Source organism: Zophobas morio, unplaced genomic scaffold, assembly GCF_036711695.1.
Source record: "Zophobas morio isolate AGI-343-1 ecotype UQ-CSIRO unplaced genomic scaffold, CSIRO_AGI_Zmor_V1 ptg000011l, whole genome shotgun sequence".
Classification (NCBI taxonomy): domain Eukaryota; kingdom Metazoa; phylum Arthropoda; class Insecta; order Coleoptera; family Tenebrionidae; genus Zophobas; species Zophobas morio.
Genome location: NW_026972116.1, coordinates 13,117,633 through 13,135,785, shown reverse-complemented (window position 1 = coordinate 13,135,785; position 18,153 = coordinate 13,117,633). Strand labels below are relative to the sequence as shown.

General features: G+C 34.6%; 3 protein-coding genes across 3 annotated transcripts; all 3 read right to left on the bottom strand.

The window, feature by feature from the left end:
• Positions 1-30: 30 nt before the first annotated feature.
• Positions 31-652, bottom strand: LOC135126974 (uncharacterized). Its single transcript, XM_064053240.1, has one exon. It carries the CDS (start codon positions 549-551, stop codon positions 108-110), a length of 444 nt encoding a protein of 147 aa, XP_063909310.1. The 5' UTR covers positions 552-652; the 3' UTR covers positions 31-107.
• Positions 653-914: 262 nt separating this feature from the next.
• LOC135126972 (cation-independent mannose-6-phosphate receptor) lies at positions 915-15,346 on the bottom strand. The gene is made up of 15 exons (XM_064053238.1): positions 14,823-15,346; positions 14,624-14,772; positions 14,139-14,576; positions 13,795-14,082; positions 4,177-4,436; positions 3,765-4,127; positions 3,447-3,718; positions 3,256-3,397; positions 3,040-3,155; positions 2,264-2,370; positions 1,824-2,209; positions 1,570-1,750; positions 1,454-1,518; positions 1,163-1,399; positions 915-1,105 (listed from the first exon to the last, which is right to left on the bottom strand). The coding sequence occupies exons 1-15, from the start codon at positions 14,963-14,965 to the stop codon at positions 1,091-1,093; spliced, it is 3,162 nt and encodes a 1,053-aa protein (XP_063909308.1). The 5' UTR covers positions 14,966-15,346; the 3' UTR covers positions 915-1,090.
• A 538-nt stretch (positions 15,347-15,884) lies between these two features.
• Positions 15,885-17,714, bottom strand: LOC135127338 (uncharacterized). Its single transcript, XM_064053781.1, has one exon. The coding sequence runs from the start codon at positions 17,712-17,714 to the stop codon at positions 15,885-15,887; it is 1,830 nt and encodes a 609-aa protein (XP_063909851.1).
• Between the last annotated feature and the right edge of the window lie 439 nt (positions 17,715-18,153).

The following is an 18,153-nucleotide window of genomic DNA, read 5'->3' as shown; positions in this document are numbered from 1 at the left end:
GATTGAAAGAAAAGGTTAGCCCAAAAAATATTACAAATTAAAATTGTATTTACCACACACAAGTGAACATAATCTTTTTCGTTACATAAAAACATCAATTTTGCACTTTACTTTTTCTCTAAGTTTTGTAATTTGCTAATTAACTGCTGTTTCCACTGCTCTTCTGGAATCGTGTTTGCCCATTCTGGTATTGCGCTGGGTGGTAGCGTAAAATTCACCATGGCTTGTTTGACTTCATCAACTTTACTACTGTCCATTACTATATCTACAGCTTTTGGATAAGGGGCAGTCCAAACTTCTTTCACCAAAGTTTCCTCCATGGGGATAATGGGCGGTAGTGTATCAATGTTTGCCACTGCTCCTTCTTCGTCACTGTTGGTGGAGCTTTCATCCACTTCGGCCAATTCCTGAGTTGGGAGAAGTTGATACTCATTGTAGGGATTGTCGTCGTCATCGGTATCTGTGTCGGTGGCAACTATAACGTCGTTATTGGGAGTTAAATCTTCTGTTGGTTTGTCGGGATCTGGATAACCATGGTTTGATGAAACCATTCTAAAATTTATACTTTAAGAACTGTTGTTTACATGTTATGGAAAATTTGGAGGTTATGTTTTGTGACACTTTTCTAATCCAAGAAGGTGAACATCTAGGTTGGCCCATCCTCAAAATATTTAAATACAGCATTAGTCTACTGTGGCATTAGCATTAAGTTCATTGTGCAATGAAGGTATTTTACGTATAGTTGTGTGTATTTTAATAATTTATACACAATTTGATTTGCTTAGGCCTTCTAGGTATTTTTTAAGTTTCTGTTGATGGACGTGACCATTTAAATCTGGCGTGCGGCTCGTGTGCTTTACATTAATAAAATTGATGTCAAAACAAAATGCATTAACTGAATAAATGACATTACATTTAGTAAACAACGATTTATTAAAATGGAAAACAGTGAAGAAAATAAAAAATACTGAATGGTAAAAATCACAAAAAATAAATAAATAATACAAGTCAGGCAACAATGAACGATTTTTTAATGTAATTTAAAGCTTAAAAATAAATCTTAAATTCTAAAATTAGGAGCCTTAATTCTTCACAAATTTGAGTCCTGGAAAAACAAGAAACAGAAACATGGTAACTGTTATTTTTGACAAACAAAACTCACCCTGATGTACACAGGAACGGCACTTTTATTGTTGAACAAAGGAACATAATGCAGATACTGCCCACATCGTCTTCTGTTAAAGTAAATGAGAATCGCACAACCTATCAGAAGTACGACACTTGTTACAGATCCAGCAATCACTGCCGTTCGTACGTGTCCGGCAGATGCTAGGTCTTGTTTTAATAAATAACACGCTTCTGGTAAACCATATGTAACTGTTGATTTACAAATTTCATCCTGCGTAAAATGTAGGTATAAAATCTAACAAAATGTATAGTTTAAAAAACTAACCTTAACAATTTTGCCGCCACTTCTAGTTTGGTTGCATTTTAATACTACTTCAAATTCATAATTTCCTGAAAATATAAATGCATTATAATAATACTTATTACTGAATAAACATTTACCGCCCGAGAAACAATGTGCCGATGTGGAATACGGCAACTTTACTTGCTGACTTATGTAATCAAAAAATGGCGTCGGGCATTCGTCCTCTACAACTTTGGAATCATTTTTGCAAAAAGCTCCACTACACCTGCTCAAGTTTCCATCGAAATTAATAAAGAAACGAGTATAATTAAAAAGTATCTGCAAAATAAATAAATTTCAATTAGTATATTTAAATTTAAAAACGAAAAATCTATAATAAAAAAGTACTTACTTCTTCTGATTTCATTTTATTTAATTTGAATTCGTAGCCCGTTTGTTCGTTAAAAACAGTACAATTATTTTCGAAGTTTTGTGTATTTTGAGTTGGATATGGATTTTCAATTGTACTTTCATGCTCAATAATCGAGTACGAAACTTGTTTTTCTTTTGTTGGTGGGCAGACTATAGGTGTGTGTATAGTCATATTAAGAACGCAGTCTTCGAAATAGGTTTTATTGTCAAAGACGTCGTTAAGTGTTTCAGAGCATTCCATTTCGAAAATGACTTTGCTGGCTGTACTACTGGTACTATCACAGTCGTTTTGTAAATCTAATACTACGTAGGAATTTTTTTCGAAGGTAAAGTATTCGCGGCTCAAAAAAAAACGGTTCGTTATTCCTGAAGAAAAGTGAAAACTATGTCAACAAGTTGAGGAGAAAAAGAAAAACTTGCCATTGGAATAGGTTGTATACATGTCGTTACACAAATCGAATTCATATTGATTCGTCCCATCAATGTGCACCTGCACGGTCTTTTTTTGTAATTTTGTTAAATCAAGTCTAAAAATATTCATTTACTTGTATTCATTTTTATTTTGTTCTTAATGTTGAAGTTACAGTTCACTATTGAATGTTATCATACAGTCCACATGAAATGTCACATAGTTTCTTCTGGCCCGTTGAGAGAGACGTCAGTTTAAAATTTACGATGTATTAAATTTAGTACTGTATTTACCAATATAGTAACTGGGAATCAGAGTTACTATATTGGTGGCGTTCAACGCACTTAAGCTGTTTGTTAATTGTAGTTACTTAAATGCCAAACAAAACTTTAATAGTGGTTTTAAATGGTTCAAATATTATTCGAGTTTTATGAAGGGGTAAGTTTAAGATACCACGTCTAATATACTTTTGAAATATACTTTACGAAATAATTGGAAGTATTAAAACTTGTAGTAAAAATTTGTGCCACCATGTGAACTCTATGGCTACAGACACACGTTACAAAAACATTAAACTCAACTACACTGCAATGGTTAATACATATTAGTAACAAACTACTTGCTGAAAATTAAAAACAGCTACTTGAACTACCGCCACTAAAGAAGTGCTGAAGGTTAGTTCTGAGTGCTAAAAATAAAGCATAAAAAATAAGACAGCATTAATGGCATACTTAAAAAAAAAGCGGTCAATTTCACCACACAAATTATACAATTAAGCAAAACTTACGCGGAGTCGGGTTTTGAACCAGGAACAAGACATTTTTTCTCTCGTGGACAAGCTTCAGGTGTTTTCCATTTAAAAGTGTAAATACAATTGTGCTTTGATAAAAATAATGGCGCCAACTAAAAGTAGACCTTAAAAATCTGATCATCTAACAACGTTTTGAACAAACTTTACTCAAAAAAATGAGTAAAATCTGTAGCAAAACACTGGTGTAATTACTTTTGTTTTGGAACACTCAAACTGGAATACACTTTTGTAATGGCCAAGTCCTTCGCAAAATGCTCCCATTTCGGCTTCCATTATTAAACCGTCACTAGTGTGGTGCCATTTAGTCCTTTCCACGCCTCCCAACGACTGATATCTAGCAAAACAACACTCATACACTGTGCCAAGTAGTACATCCAACATACTTGTATCTCACATTAACCTCAGTTTTATTTTTCCAACACACCATTGTATTGCCCCTACACAATGCCCCAGGACCACTCACTATAGGTCCACACACATTGAAAATAAACTCGACGTTCTGATCACCCACTACATAATTTTTGTTTTTTGTTGTAAGACCTGACAAATCGTATGTCAAGTTGGCAGTACTGTAAGCGCAATTGTTAAAAATTCCCCGTGATAGACACGTTTTTTGGGTAAAGACAGTGACGTTAAATTTGCATCCATCTTCAAGCTAGAAACCATATTAAAAATAGAAGATAACTGAGATTTATTCTTACCACACTGATAAGCGATGGAGGGGGTGGAGTTTCGTAGGTACAAACAAAATCGACGACAACTCCCGCTTGACTTTTTTTATTCGAACATGTGGAACCTTTCAGTTCCAATCTAAGTTGTCCATTTTCGCTAATCAATTCCTTATTTTCAAAGCCAATCACGCTTTCTTTTTTATCGGTTTTCAGGCAAAAGCTTACGTTTGTGAAATTGTTGCAGCTTTCGTGTATGGGGCCGCATAGATTGTAGATAAGTTTTGTTTTTTTGTTGGGGGTGAGAGGGTGAATTTTGTCACTTTGTGTATGTAATTGTTGTAGATTTCTATTTCCAACTCGATCGTTCATATAACAGTTGTCTCCTTTGTAGAACTAAAAGAAGTAAATCATTTTAAACGAAGAGGAGTTTAAGTCAGCTTACATCTACAGGACATGCGCGTGGAGTTTCCCACGTCAACAACATAACACAACCTTGGATTTTTTTAAAAGTTGGATCCTTTTCTGTCTTGGAACACATAAACTGGATTTCTGTACTATATAAAAATTGGGGGTCTTCTATGCACCTAGAGCCTGAGGAAAATCTAGCTTTGATAATATCGCTGTCTGCTTCAAGAGACGATAAAATGCTACCCCAGTTTGTATACGCCTTGTTATAAAGTTGGCAGACTTGGGAATATTGATCTAAAATTATATAAAAAGTCTTGACTTCTTTGTAGTGGATAATTCAAAAGGTCTTGACAATAACTTCAATTCAGCTAGTTTTGACAAGGAAATAGAAGGCAATATAAATTATCAGACAAAACTTAACAACCAAGAAATGTCATTTGACTCAAACTTTTCAGGAGATTCGTATATTATAAGCTCTACATTTGACGTGGTTTTAGCCACAATGTGGTAAAAATTTAGTTTAACACAAAGATATTGAATATAAGTATCGTTGAAGTTTCCGTTGCAGTTGCTGTTCCCGCTGACGTTGCTTTTAAAGCTGAAAATTGTCATTTATAAACTCCGCTGCCAAATTGCCGTTGATAAAAACTTTGATGTTAAACTTTTGCCGTATTGAATGGAGTTGTAAGAGAACAGTGGAGGATTTAAGTTGATTAGTACAAAAACTTACTATTTTAGACATGTTTTAAGTTTCTTGTTGTCGAAATAAATCTACACACATTAAGAAAAAAATAGCAAAATATAGCCCATACCCACCCCCATCTCAATTCTCAAGTACTTGCCAAGATAAGACTGATTTTGCCAAATGGCATATCCTTTTAGAAAATAAAGGGTGGGTGGATAGGACTACTAAGTAGTAACACCGCCCACCTGCCCTTTATTTTCTGGTAAGTACCATGGTAAGACTCATTTTGGGAAATGATCTACTCTCTAGGAAAATAAAGGGCGAGTAGACGGGGTTAATACTAGGATAAAGCCGATTTTGTTCAATGACCTACCCTCTACGAAAATAAAGGGCGGGTGGGCGAGGCTAGGACTTACTAAGATAAGACTGATTTTGATAAATAACGTACTCTCTAAAAAAATAAAGGACGGGGGGGCGGGGCTAGTACTTGCCAAGATAAAACTGATTTTGCCTAATGATATATCCTCTAAAAAAAGAAATGGGTGGTAGGCGGGGCTAGTAGAGAACGAGAAGAAAATCTTTTAAATAAACAACTTTAATTTTTTAGATAATGACGTCAGGGTTATGTCATCATCGATCATTGTTCTTAATGGAAATCCAAAGCCGTGTCCAACCCGTGTAGTTGGCATCACTGATTTGACAGCTACATCCCAGCTTCCACCATCAGGATCAGATAAATTAGACCCAGCTGACTTGTTAATTGGGACAATGACGGGGTTCTGAGTGTTCAATCCACGGCTGTAGAATAGATAGGTTGAGTATCTTTCATTCATTCACGTTCCGGTAGGTAGAATAATTTCTTTCCGTACCAGTTGGCCATGACGCGCGTTATCGAATGGGTCCCTCTTACGGTATTTAGAGGCATTAACTTTTGCCACATCAAAAGGACACGATTATACCGACATAAATGACAACTTTGACATTTAATCAAAGCATTTAATAATAATTTTTATGTTAAACGTTCAATCTTTTGGAAGCGTCTTTGACCATTGTTTACACTAGCTACTATGCGACTTCTCTGAAACCGTTTTTGCAGAACCCTCATACAACGCCCCTGCCCTGATCGCGTTCCTACTCTTCAAATGTTATGAGAAATGTTTGTACAACATTTGAAGGTTAGGTAGGAACGTGATCAGGGGTGTTGTATGAGGTTTTTGTGGGGGCGGATTCGGCAAAATCGCGGTGGCTAATGTAATCAATTACCGAAAAGTTCTTAACCAGTACATTGTCAACTTGTTTTTCGAAGGAATCTGTGTTTATCTGGTCATCGCACATGCTTGTTTAATGATTGTTTACATGAAACAATAGTGCTTCTAGCAACTGCGGTTGCCGAGGTTTGTTATGTATAAAATGTACGTTTCTCTCTGAGTTGGCGATCTCGTTAAACCAATTTAAACAGTAATTTCTATCATAATAAATCAACTAGAAGTAGAATGACAGTTTTGGCAGCCTGTCAGTTGTCAATTTGCCATTGCAGTAGTGGAAAATTTCATTCATAAAGATGTTAGTGTGTAATCGTAATTCACAGATGGCGAAACGATCTAAAGCGCACCAAAGCCGCCTAGGACCCCCAAATTTTATTCCACCAAATTTCCCTTAGTGTACCAACCTTATATTTTACAGCCGTGGTTCAATCCAATGTAAATGTCATTTTTAAATCAGTGATGCCAACTACGCGCCATATTATATTAAAAATTTTGGAAAATGGTGGACCCAATCATAGAAATTTATTGTTGCTAAAATAACGTAACGTGAAAACGGAGACGTGTTTGAGAAAAATAAACTACATAAATGCATAATCCGGTGACAAGGAATTCTGTTTTCCAAGATTGTTTTGCTGATGTGACAAAGGAGTGGAATCTAATTGCAAAATCCTTATTATTTCTCTACAAGAAATTATTACCATGTAAGACTTATGTTTGAGTATCCTGTTATTCAAAGAATACTATGTATATTAAGAAAAAATTAAAGCCAAAGATTAAGCCCCACCCATACCTGCCCTGATCTAAATAGTAATGAAGTATTCATTCGTTGGCAGACCTAACGTGTTTTGCTTCTATGAATAAAAAAAATCATCACAATTGAGATGGGGTGGGTGGGCGGGGTTTATATTTTGCCTTTTTTTCTTAATACATAAAATTAGCATTCTTTGAATAAAACGATACTCAAAAGCATGTTTTTATTTTCTTGTAAATAAGTATTTTGCAGTTAAGATCCGCCCCCTTGGTTCACGACGAATAAAAAAAAATCAACACATGTTTAAAATGGTAAATTTGTATAAGGAAATATCGACTTTGCTATGAGGCTCCGCCCCATAATTGCAAAATTCATATTTCCTTGCAAACATGTATTATTTTAACCATGTTCTAAGTTTCTGGTTGTGAAAAGATGGCTATGTACGTTAAGAAAAAAAAGGTAAAATATAAGCCCCGCCCACCCGCCTTATCTCAATTCTGATTATTTTTTTTTATTCGTCGTAAGCCGAGGGCCGGAGCTTAATTGTAAAATCCTTATTTTGCTACGAGAAATTACCATGTGAAATATGTTTTTAAGTAATCGTGTTATACAAAGAAAACTAAATGTATTAATTATAAAAGAAAACCAAAAGAGAAGCCCCACCCATCCGTCTCGACCTCAATCGTGATGAATTTTTCATTCATTGTCAGACCGAGGGGCGGAGCGTAATTGCAAAATTGATATTTTCCTATACAAATTTACCACTTTAAACGGGTTTTAAGTTTCTTGTTGTGAAAAGATGACCACACTTATTTAAAAAAAAAGGCAAAATGTAAGACTCCCCCGCCCGCTTTATCTCAATTGTGATGATTTTTTTATTTGTCGTGAACCAAGGGGGCGGAGCTTAATTGCAAAATCCTTATTTCTCTACAAGAAATAAAAAACATGTTTTTGAGTAATCCTACAAAAATTTACCATTTTAAACATGTTTTACCTTTCTTGTTGTGAAAAGAAACTACAGATATTAAAAGGGCAAAATGTAAGCCCTTATAGTTATACCTATAAGGAATTCACGTTCGGTAGATGTAACTAGATTTGGTAACTTTTTTTTTAAGCTGTGTAACTGCGGACATAATTGTTCTAGTGTATAATGTATTACTGGAATGTCAGAAAGTAGGTATCAAAAATGTGACATGTAAGTAAGTAAAGGTCAAATATCGAAAATGTGATGGTTTTGTGGTAATCTGGTGAATCTATTTTTGAACCAAGGAGAAAATCGCATCCCTCTAAAAGCCCAAAGGGCTACCCGCATGTAAAATTTTGAATCTTTTCCCTTCACTAGTTTTTTAGGAGGACAAGCTTTGATGTCATCATCATGGATCCACAATTTCACCATGGATCCGTTCTGGTATATCCATGTCTCATCCAAGAAAATGAAAAGTAAATCTTCACCACAATCACGCAATTGGAGATAGGTACCGCCTTAGAAATTTGATTCTGGCAGCTATAACGTGTTTAAAATGTGAAAAACTTCGCCTTCGGAAACCTAAATTTATACGTGTATTACGTACAATTATTTTCAAAGCCGAGTGTTTTACCTCTTACAAAACAATAACGATTATATAAAACTTAAAAACCAATTGTAGAACGGAACCAACAAAGCATGTAGGTATATAAATCTGCGCAGTCGTCTTTCTGATTCTGATTATAATATTAACGGCACAAGCGCCGCTGTATCTGTATTATTTTAAAATTCGAAAAACACTCGACAACACTAGCGAACTTTACGGAGAATATTTCTGCCACCAGTTTCACTGTTTCCGTTTTACACAATTTTTTGAAAACCACGAAATATTTCTTGTTTCTTTTCCTTTAAAATGAGCTTTCTCGTGATTACTTTTATGGAAATTGTTTCCATGCTGCATTTAAGGATTTTCTTGAAACGAAGCGTGTTGAAATTAGAAAAACTTCGTTTTTTTTCCCACACAATTCAGATTTGACATTTGAATTAGAAAATTAGACAGTTGATGCCAATCTTAAATTTCTAGTGATCTTAAGATTGCAACTTAACCACAGAAAAGTTTCTGTCAGTTACTTCTACCGAACGTGAATGCTTATTAATACTAAATCTGTTTTTGAGACGAACAGCAATAAATCTTGTTGATTTAAACATCGAGAACTATCTTTAACAATGCATACCTACTCACAGAAAGCTACAGTGTAGAAAATGATGGCAAAATTTGATTTTCGTGGAATTAGTGCTGTCAACCAGAAGAATGTCACCTCTACTTCAGGAGATTTTCCTTCAAGTTGGCATCACTTTCATTGGTTGAAAATGAAAACACAACGTCAACGTGCCAACTTTCAACGGCAACGTCAACAGATGACATAAGCGACGCATACCTTCGCTGCGTATTTATCTTACAACGCCAACGTCAACGGCGAACAGCAATGTCAGTGACAAGTTTATAAATCAACCTTTATTCCACCGCAATACAGTGGCTGATCAGTGATGACTGAGTTTCAGGGCCGGTTTATCAATGCTCAGTTAAAAGTGTCTGTTAAGTAACTGTCAGATAAGGGTAACTAGCAGTTAACGGAGGTGAAGTGTTTATCAATGCACGATGTTTCTTCCAGTTTCGTAGCTCGAAGTTTAGCTGTTACTCTCTTAAGTTGGTAACGCTCACACCACTGGAAATGAGTTGTGATTGGTCAGTTCAAAACTACCCCGACCTTGAAAGTTCCATCAGATTCGATCCGCATTCGGTATTCAACGATTGTATATCGCGTTTCACGTGATCAATCATGAAAAAGCAAAATTTAGCATTAGAAAAAAAGTATTGAAAATTAAAAATGAAACAAGTAGGTACACCTATAAATAAATACAGAGAGATCGAAAAAGAAATTAGTCAAAGTTGGCCATGCACGAAAAGGCGTTTGTCTTATTTTAAAATAATTTTTTATTAATCGTCACGTTGACAAAAGTAATTTGCACTGTTATCAAACGAAATTAAAGCTTTTTTGTTGTTAGAATCTTCAGAAATGGGATAAATTTTAGACAAAATTGGAAAACGGTGATTTTAATTCATTCTTATGTGTTTTAAAAGTAGGCGTCATAATTCTAATTTTAAACTGTAAATTTGACATTTAATACAAAAAAAAATAAATTACCCTACCACCGTGATTACGACAAACGGCTTGTCGTGCATGGCCTACTTCGATTAATTTCTTTTTCGATCTCGCGGTATTATTAGATAGGTTTTTAATTTTTGATACCTACATTAGACCCGGAAAATAATCAGCTAATAATAAGTGTTTTTCTCATCTTTTCTCTATCAATTTGTTGCACAACATAAGTCCTCATCAAAATATTGTTAAATTCATAACAGATTTATTTGGATTTGTTAGGTTATGTTGCCACTAACTGGTGGATAACGTTTTAACTGACAGTTTGAACTGTGAGTTATCAGGCACTTTGACCACCAGTTTTGAGCTAGCGGGTAATGATAAACAGGTTAACTCACAGACAAGCTTTAACTGCCAGTTACTTTAACTTAACTGTGCATTGATAAACCGGCCCTCAGTTTCATACAATTTCAAAAAAACAAAAAATATTGGTTTTTAAAGAAAACTTGTGGTTAATATACTTCCCACACGTTCGCGAATCTGGTCTTTGCTAACATCTACTAAAATCTAGAACAATGACAAATGTGTTAAAACTAATAGACAACAGTAAAATCTAGTTCCGCCACTGATTCGCTCAACCGCTTATCCGTCAATTGACGAATGTGTACGAACACGACACGAACAGAAGAGAAGGTTTGTTGGTTTGTCATGATTTGTCTATGTGCGATACAAAACAATGAGCACTGTGCACCCTCCATACATATTAAATCTCCCTGGCTTAACACCATAATAGTGTCACTTATACCGTGAGTTTTTTTTTCTCTGTACATAGGATAATTCATGTATGTTGGGTTGCATATTCATCCTCCAATGGATTGATCTGGACCACGGCTGTAGAATCTGGACTTTTAAAAACTGAACATAAGATCACATAAGATTCATAATAACTGAGGAGTAGGCCATGCCAACGAACATTTACAGTAAAATTTTTGACGAAATTGTTTTAAAAAGGTCAATAACGTAAATTTTCTGTTCTTTAAACTTGTATTTATTACAATACCTTAACATGAAGATAGTAGTGCCAAATATCAATAGCAATATCATTGACATATCCTAAATCTCGATTAAATTTTATGTTCAGTTTTTAAAAGTCCAAGTCAATCCATTACAAGCAGGTATGCAACCAACTTAACATTAATTATCTTATATTCAGAGAAAAACCTCATGGGTTATATCAAATGAATGTTCACAATCAACCTCATGGTATGTAAATATGTCAAATGAATGTTCACAATCACATTCACATTATATCATATCTGTCACTTGTGTCACTCTGTTTTGACACTTATATGTAGGGTAGTGTAGGCTAGAGACCCTAGATATACAGTCTGGGACACGGAATTTCAAACGACCTGTCAATCATAATGACAATAAGGTATAAGACTACAATGTTTTTAAATGTCAGAAAGTTGGTTGTCGTTTGAAATTCCGTGTCCCTGACTGTACTTTCAATTGAAATGGAATAGAACATATAATATACTTAGAATAACATGGGACTCTAAAACATGTTTTTAATTTCTTGTAGAGAAATAAGTATTTTGCAGTTAAGCTCCGCCCCCTTTGTTCACGGCGAATAAAAAAAATCATCACAATTGGGATAGGGCGGGTGGGTGGGCTTACATTTTGCCTTTTTGTTTGAATATGTGTAGACTTCTTTTCACAATTTAAAACATGTTTAAAATGGAAAATTTGTATAAGGAAATATTAATTTTGCAATTAGGCTCCGCCCCATAATCCAAAATCCATGTTTCCTTGGAAAAATGTACCATTTTAACCATGATCTAAGTTTCTTGTTGTGAAGAGATGGCTACGTATATTAAGAAAAAAAATCCAAAATATATATTTTCCCTTTTTTCTTAATATACGCAGTCGTCTTTTCAGAACAAGAAATTTCAAACATGTTTAAAATGGTAAATTCTTGTAGACAAATATCGATCTTGCACTTAAGCCCCGCCCCTCGATCTGACAACGAATGAAAAATTCATCACAATTGTAAATTGAGATCGGGGCGGGTATTCGGCTTTATTTTTTTCTTAATATACATAGTATTCTTTGAGCAACACGATAATCAAAAACATGTTTTTTATTTCTCATAAAGAATAAGGATTTTTCAGTTAAGCTCCGCCCCCTTGACGCACGACGAATATAAAAAATCATCACAATTGAGCAGGGTGGGTGGGCGGGGCACTACATTTTGCCCGTTTTTTTTAGGATGTGTATACTTATTTCGACAACAAGAAACTTAAAACATGTCTAAAACGGTAAATTTTTGTAGTAATCGACTTAAATCTTCAACTTTTCTTCTACAACCCCTTTAAATAAGGCAAAAGTTGAACATCAAAGACGGCAATTTGGCAACGAAGTTTATAAATGACAATTTTCAGCTCTAAAAGCAACGTCAGCAGGAGCAGCAACTGACACAGTAAGTTTATAAATCCCACTGCTAACTTCTTCAAAACAAAAATCACTGTACCTATGGCATGTACTAACCCAATTTTGAGATAATATCAAATTATTATTACCGGCTTATTTTCTAGAAATTCTGATCATTACATCGGAATTAGTATTACATTATACCTGTTAAAAATAATTAAATTATTTGTTGAATATTAAAAGTAGTGTTGAATTTAAACAATTCTTTGTGGTATAGAATGTGATAAAAATTGGTTTAAAAATATACACTCCGCCCACCCGCCCCCATTGCAATTGTGGTGATTTTATTATTGGCCGTGCGCCTAGAAACAGAGTTTAATTGCAAAATCCTGATTTTCTTACAAGGAATTATCATTCGAAACGTACATTTAAATATCGTGTTGCTGTCATAAGTGGGAGGAGTTACATAGTCCCCGTTTCTTGTACAGAAATACGAACGTTGCATCAAAGCTTCGTTGGCTTGATAACGAATGAAAAATTCATCACAACTGAGACTCGGGAGGGGTGGGCGGGGCTTAAGGTTTGCTCTGTTTTTTCCTTAATATATGCAGGTTTAATTCAGAAACAAAGCAAAATATAAACCCCGCCCACCCGCCCCATTTCAATTGTGGTGATTTTTTCTTATTCATCGTGAGCCGGGGCCGGAACTTAATAGCAAAATTTTTATTCTTTTACAAAAAATTACCCTGTGAAACGAAACCCAAAGATTAAGCTCCACCCACCCACCCCGATTTCAATTATGATAACTCTTTCATTCGTTGTTTGACCGAGAGGCGGATTACAAAATTCAAATTTCCGTAACAAGAATTACCATTTGAAACGTTAAGTTTAAGTTGCTTGTTGCGAAAAGAAGACTACATATATTAAGACAAAAAAGCAAAATCTAAGTATATCTAGGGTCTCTAGTGTAGGCTATTAGTGTGAATCCACTTTGTCGTTTAGTTTTGAGTACAATATAGAGCGTGTGGAGTTGGAAGATTATTTCGTCATTTAGTAAACGCAAATTATTTTGTATTATTATCGTTTATAAAATAATGTTAACAAATTGTTTATTTATAATAAATTTTTACAAATTAATTAAATGTTAAAAGTTAAATTCGTTACATATCGCTTGCTCAGGAGGCCATGACCAAGTGTCAGAACAATTATTTGTAAAACGTCAAATTATTTACTCCTGTTACGTTTAGGTTAGAATGTTTGCTTACACAGTGGAAGAAAAAGTAAAATTTGTCGCGGCCAGTTAACAACACCGCCTCATTACGCGGGTGTTTATTTAATTCATAATATGCCAATTAATCTAAGCAAATCTTAGAAAAAAGAACTAAAAATTACCTGAGCAGACACCTTCGGGTTGATCCAGTGAACCACAAATGTTCAAAAACAGCTTTCCTCTAGGAAACCCGGAAACGGTCCACCCCTGGCTCCTGTACAGCTTACTCAAATCATAATGCAAATTTCCAAAACTTGACACGACGCAACTTTGAGGCAATTTAATGCACCCAAATGAGGATTCGACCTCAAACCTGTAATGTTTGCCTTGCACGGGAACTTTTTTGTACGTTGCATTTGCCAAATCTGTGTCCCAGTTACATTTCAGTAAAACTTGAACATCTCGTACAACTTAACACACAAAAGAAGATTGAGTAAACTCAGTGCTAATGAAAAATTATACTCACCTCTGCCTTGTTTGTAGCGCCCCCTAGCCGTCAGCTCATCCTTAGTAACATCATAATTAAAATGTTGAGATTCCACACTAGCTAATGGTGTTGCACCATTTTGCAAAATCTCACAGGCGCCTATTTCATTCGGGCATTCCCGATTTGAACCACACAAAGTTACACTAAACTTTTTTGAATCTACTTCTACTTGAAACGTTTTCTTTAAACTGCGTAAATCAAGCAAGTAGGCGCCAGCCACTATTTCTGTACATTTAGGCTCACAATCAGGCTTCATCATTATTACTTCGAAAGTGCAGTCGTCTTCAGATGACATCAAACGTGGTTTAGATTTGATCGAATCAGAACATTGCAAAGAAATCTTTAGAATGTAATTTTTGCGGTAGTTTGATGAGCATTTAGCGCCTTGAGATACAAGAGTGAATTCTTCATCGGCATCTGAAAATGTTTTATTAATACATGGAGAAACGTTAATGTAAAATTACCTGTGGTGAATTCATGCCCCAAGTCAATCACTTGATTGTTGTTTTTTTGAATGAGGCATGTAGAGGTTTGGTTATGGCATATTCTTTGAACAGATGAGCACAAAGAGTAGTGTAGTGTGAAGTCTTTGGTACTAATTGTCCACAGTTTACTAAAAAAAGAAATCAGCGAGTTGTTTCTCATATGGACTTATGTACTCACTCTGGAAAAGTGACTTTTTTCTCGCCGAATTCGTACTCACAAAATGCATATGTATCGGTGAAGATTTGTGGAATAGCTATCACAAAATTAGCGAATATTGAGATCGCAAACAAAGTAGTAAATTGTTTTACAAATAGATTCATAATTAACAATTTTTAAATGAAAGTTATGTTAAAATTTTTTATTATTATTGATTACATCACTACTTTCACGCTACCGAGAAAATTGATCACCATTGCACAATTTTTTAAATGTATCAATGTGATAACCACATGAAATACAGAATGTACACAAATTAGATAAATTCAGGCACAATTTTTTTGTAAATGCTTCAACTACAGCATCCACTCCCGGTGTGTGAATGAATGACTGTGTGTGTGTGTATGGGTGTACGCATTTGGCGTTTGGGTAATTCACCGGAAACACATGTCGATCCGGGTGGGAAAACTTAAAAATTAAAAAACAATGTGAGGTTATGTCATAATGTCAAAGTAGGTTTACGTCCTAACTCAGAACGCAAGCTATCGACGACCAATCATGCTCGGGTGTGTTATCACGCAACCCAACATTCTCACTCGTGATTGGTAAACAAATGTATATCCTCGGTTTAAGAACCTAAATCCCAAACCGACCAGTGGCGGCCGACAAACATCTTTATCTAGAATTTTTATTCCTTATCTATTACAGTATAATAATAATTCAAATCCGCGTGCGAAAAATAACAGCTTCTTCGAAACCTATCACCTTATCGAAATGTGGTTTAATTTACGGTCGACGGTATTCTGTTGCGCAAAGAATATCGGATCATGAATTATGATTGAGAGATTGTTCCACATTTTGAAATACCAACAATGATAAAGAGATTATAAATAGTGGTTGTTATCGTTACAAGAATTTTATCAAAAAAACAACAGTTATACTGTTAATCGCCTCAGTTCTCCCACCACTTAAAATCTGCAATTTGATTTACTTGCAATTCTTCGAAGCGATTATGCTTTTTGATTTTTGAGCGATCTCAAACAGATAAGACAATTAACAGATTAAAATTATCGACAATCAAAATCACAGTAAATTTTTTCTATTAATTTTGACGCGATCAAGGCCTTTTGGAAGCTTTTCAAAGTAACTCAGATCGATTTTGTAACAGCTACGATTAATCTTTAGGTTGTTAGTTTCCTGAAGAGACGATACTAAATTTTTATAAACCTCGTTTCTGCGTTTAAAAACCAAAATAAAGGCTTTGTATGCTAAAATCCTTAACAATTTTAAATCAATTTTTCTTCTGTAATTGCACCCTTTCACACTTTCGATTTTACTAAGAGATTTTGAAGCAAACTCCATTACACAACGTTCTAAAATATGCACGACAAAATTAAAATTTTCTAGTAGGGAATTATTTCGTAGGGCCATAACAGTGGCATCAAATTTATAAGCAACATAAACTATACCATCGAAAAAGTTCTCTAGAACCGTTTTCTGACCGTTAAAAATCGTATTTAGTTCCATTTTACTAAAATAATTACCATAAAGTCTAAAAGACATAACTTTGCGAAGAAAAACTTCGCAGTCAGTCTCAGGTATTGGCTTATGGATATTCCATAGTTTAAATCTGTGTCTGATATCATACCCCTTATTAAAGCTGTGCAAAATTTTAATTTCTCCAGTCGCTACATTGAAAATTTTTCCACAATATAGAATTTCGTTCCAACAAAGTGGCGGTAAGTTTGATTGTGTTTTATTTTCATTGACTGTGTGCACGCATTTAATGATAGATTCAAAATTTGACACTTTATTTACATCAGTAGAACAAAAAAAGTAGTCGTCTACAGTGCGATGCATAAATGACTCAGAATCTAAGTCCGGAATGGCTATTTTATCTAAATAAGTTAAATATAATTCGCACAAACACGAAGATAGAGGATCACCCTGAACAAGTCCGTGCTTCCATTTATACAAATTACCTCTGAAAACAACAAGCTGATTTTTGACATACTTAACAATAAACATTTTTTCACCTTCGTTTAAAAATGTTGGCGGCAGTTTTAAAATTACGTCACACAAAATGTCGATGTTCACGTTTCCATATGCGTCTTTAATGTCTAATTTTATTCCAAAAACGTTCCCACGGTTTGTTGTTACAAACTTAGACCAATCATCGAAGATGTTGGAAAAAAGTGTGTTCATTTCTCTCGCCGCGTAAATGATTTTTGAAGCTAAATTTTTCAAAATGATCTTGTTATTTCGAAAAGAGTTGATAAGTGGACGAAAAGTGAACTCTCCCAATTCCCCTTTTGGGACTATTTTTAAGTAACCACGTGCTGTGATTCCACAAGGTGATTTAATCTCTGACAAAAAATCTCTTTTTTTGAGTCGGTTAAACATTTTTGTTTCGTAAGAAGTCCATTGCTCCAAGCGGATGAACTTAATTTCGTACCCATTATACGTTCGAACAGGCTTATAATAGAAAAGTATCAATGGTTTTACTACTCGTTCAAGCAAAAAAGTGTTTGATTTCATTAAAAGGGTTTCGCAAGTTTTTAAGCACTTAATATTATTTAACCAAGGTATGGAATTGTAACTGAAACCTTTGATAATAATAGACGAATGTACACATTCAAAGTATGATTGCGTCAGGATGAGTTTTACAATTTTGTAGAAAAGTTGACGGTGATTGACTGTGCCGAAATATTCGTTGGGGATGATTTTGTCTAGCAACTGCAGAAATTTGACCGGTGCTTTACATTTTTCGCTTTTGATTACTCTCAAGTTTTTCAAAACTGAATTCAGTACTTGGTTTAAGAGCGACAGGTCATGATTTTTGCAACTGATGTTAATTTTTTTCGGAGATTTTTGTTTTAATTTTAACGAAAGGGGAAAATAAATTTCTCCCATAGTTTGTCTAGAAAGGAAAATAATGTTTTTTTGTTTAAATTATGTTTTGGGCTTTACTTACGGTTTTGAAAGTTTTATTTCAAACACTGTGCACTGTGTACTATATCTTAAAGTCTAAAATGACCGATAACTACGGGGAGCAAGCACCCAAGCAGTTGGTTGTTTGGCAGAACTTGTCTATACTTGTAGATCGCTCCAGGTAAGGTTCGCTTACCAGTGGATGGAAATAATTCACTTACAACTTTTAAATATCTTTATTAAATTTACTTCTTTATTTTACACCCCACTGTTTACATAGCTGCAAAAATTCTGAAATAAGTTTATTGGAAAATAAAATCGTTATAAATTAATAAGTTAATTAAGTAACTTAATATAACATGATTTGATACCTAAACAATTTAAAACGAATTTTAGGTATAGAAACTATATGTAGAAAATA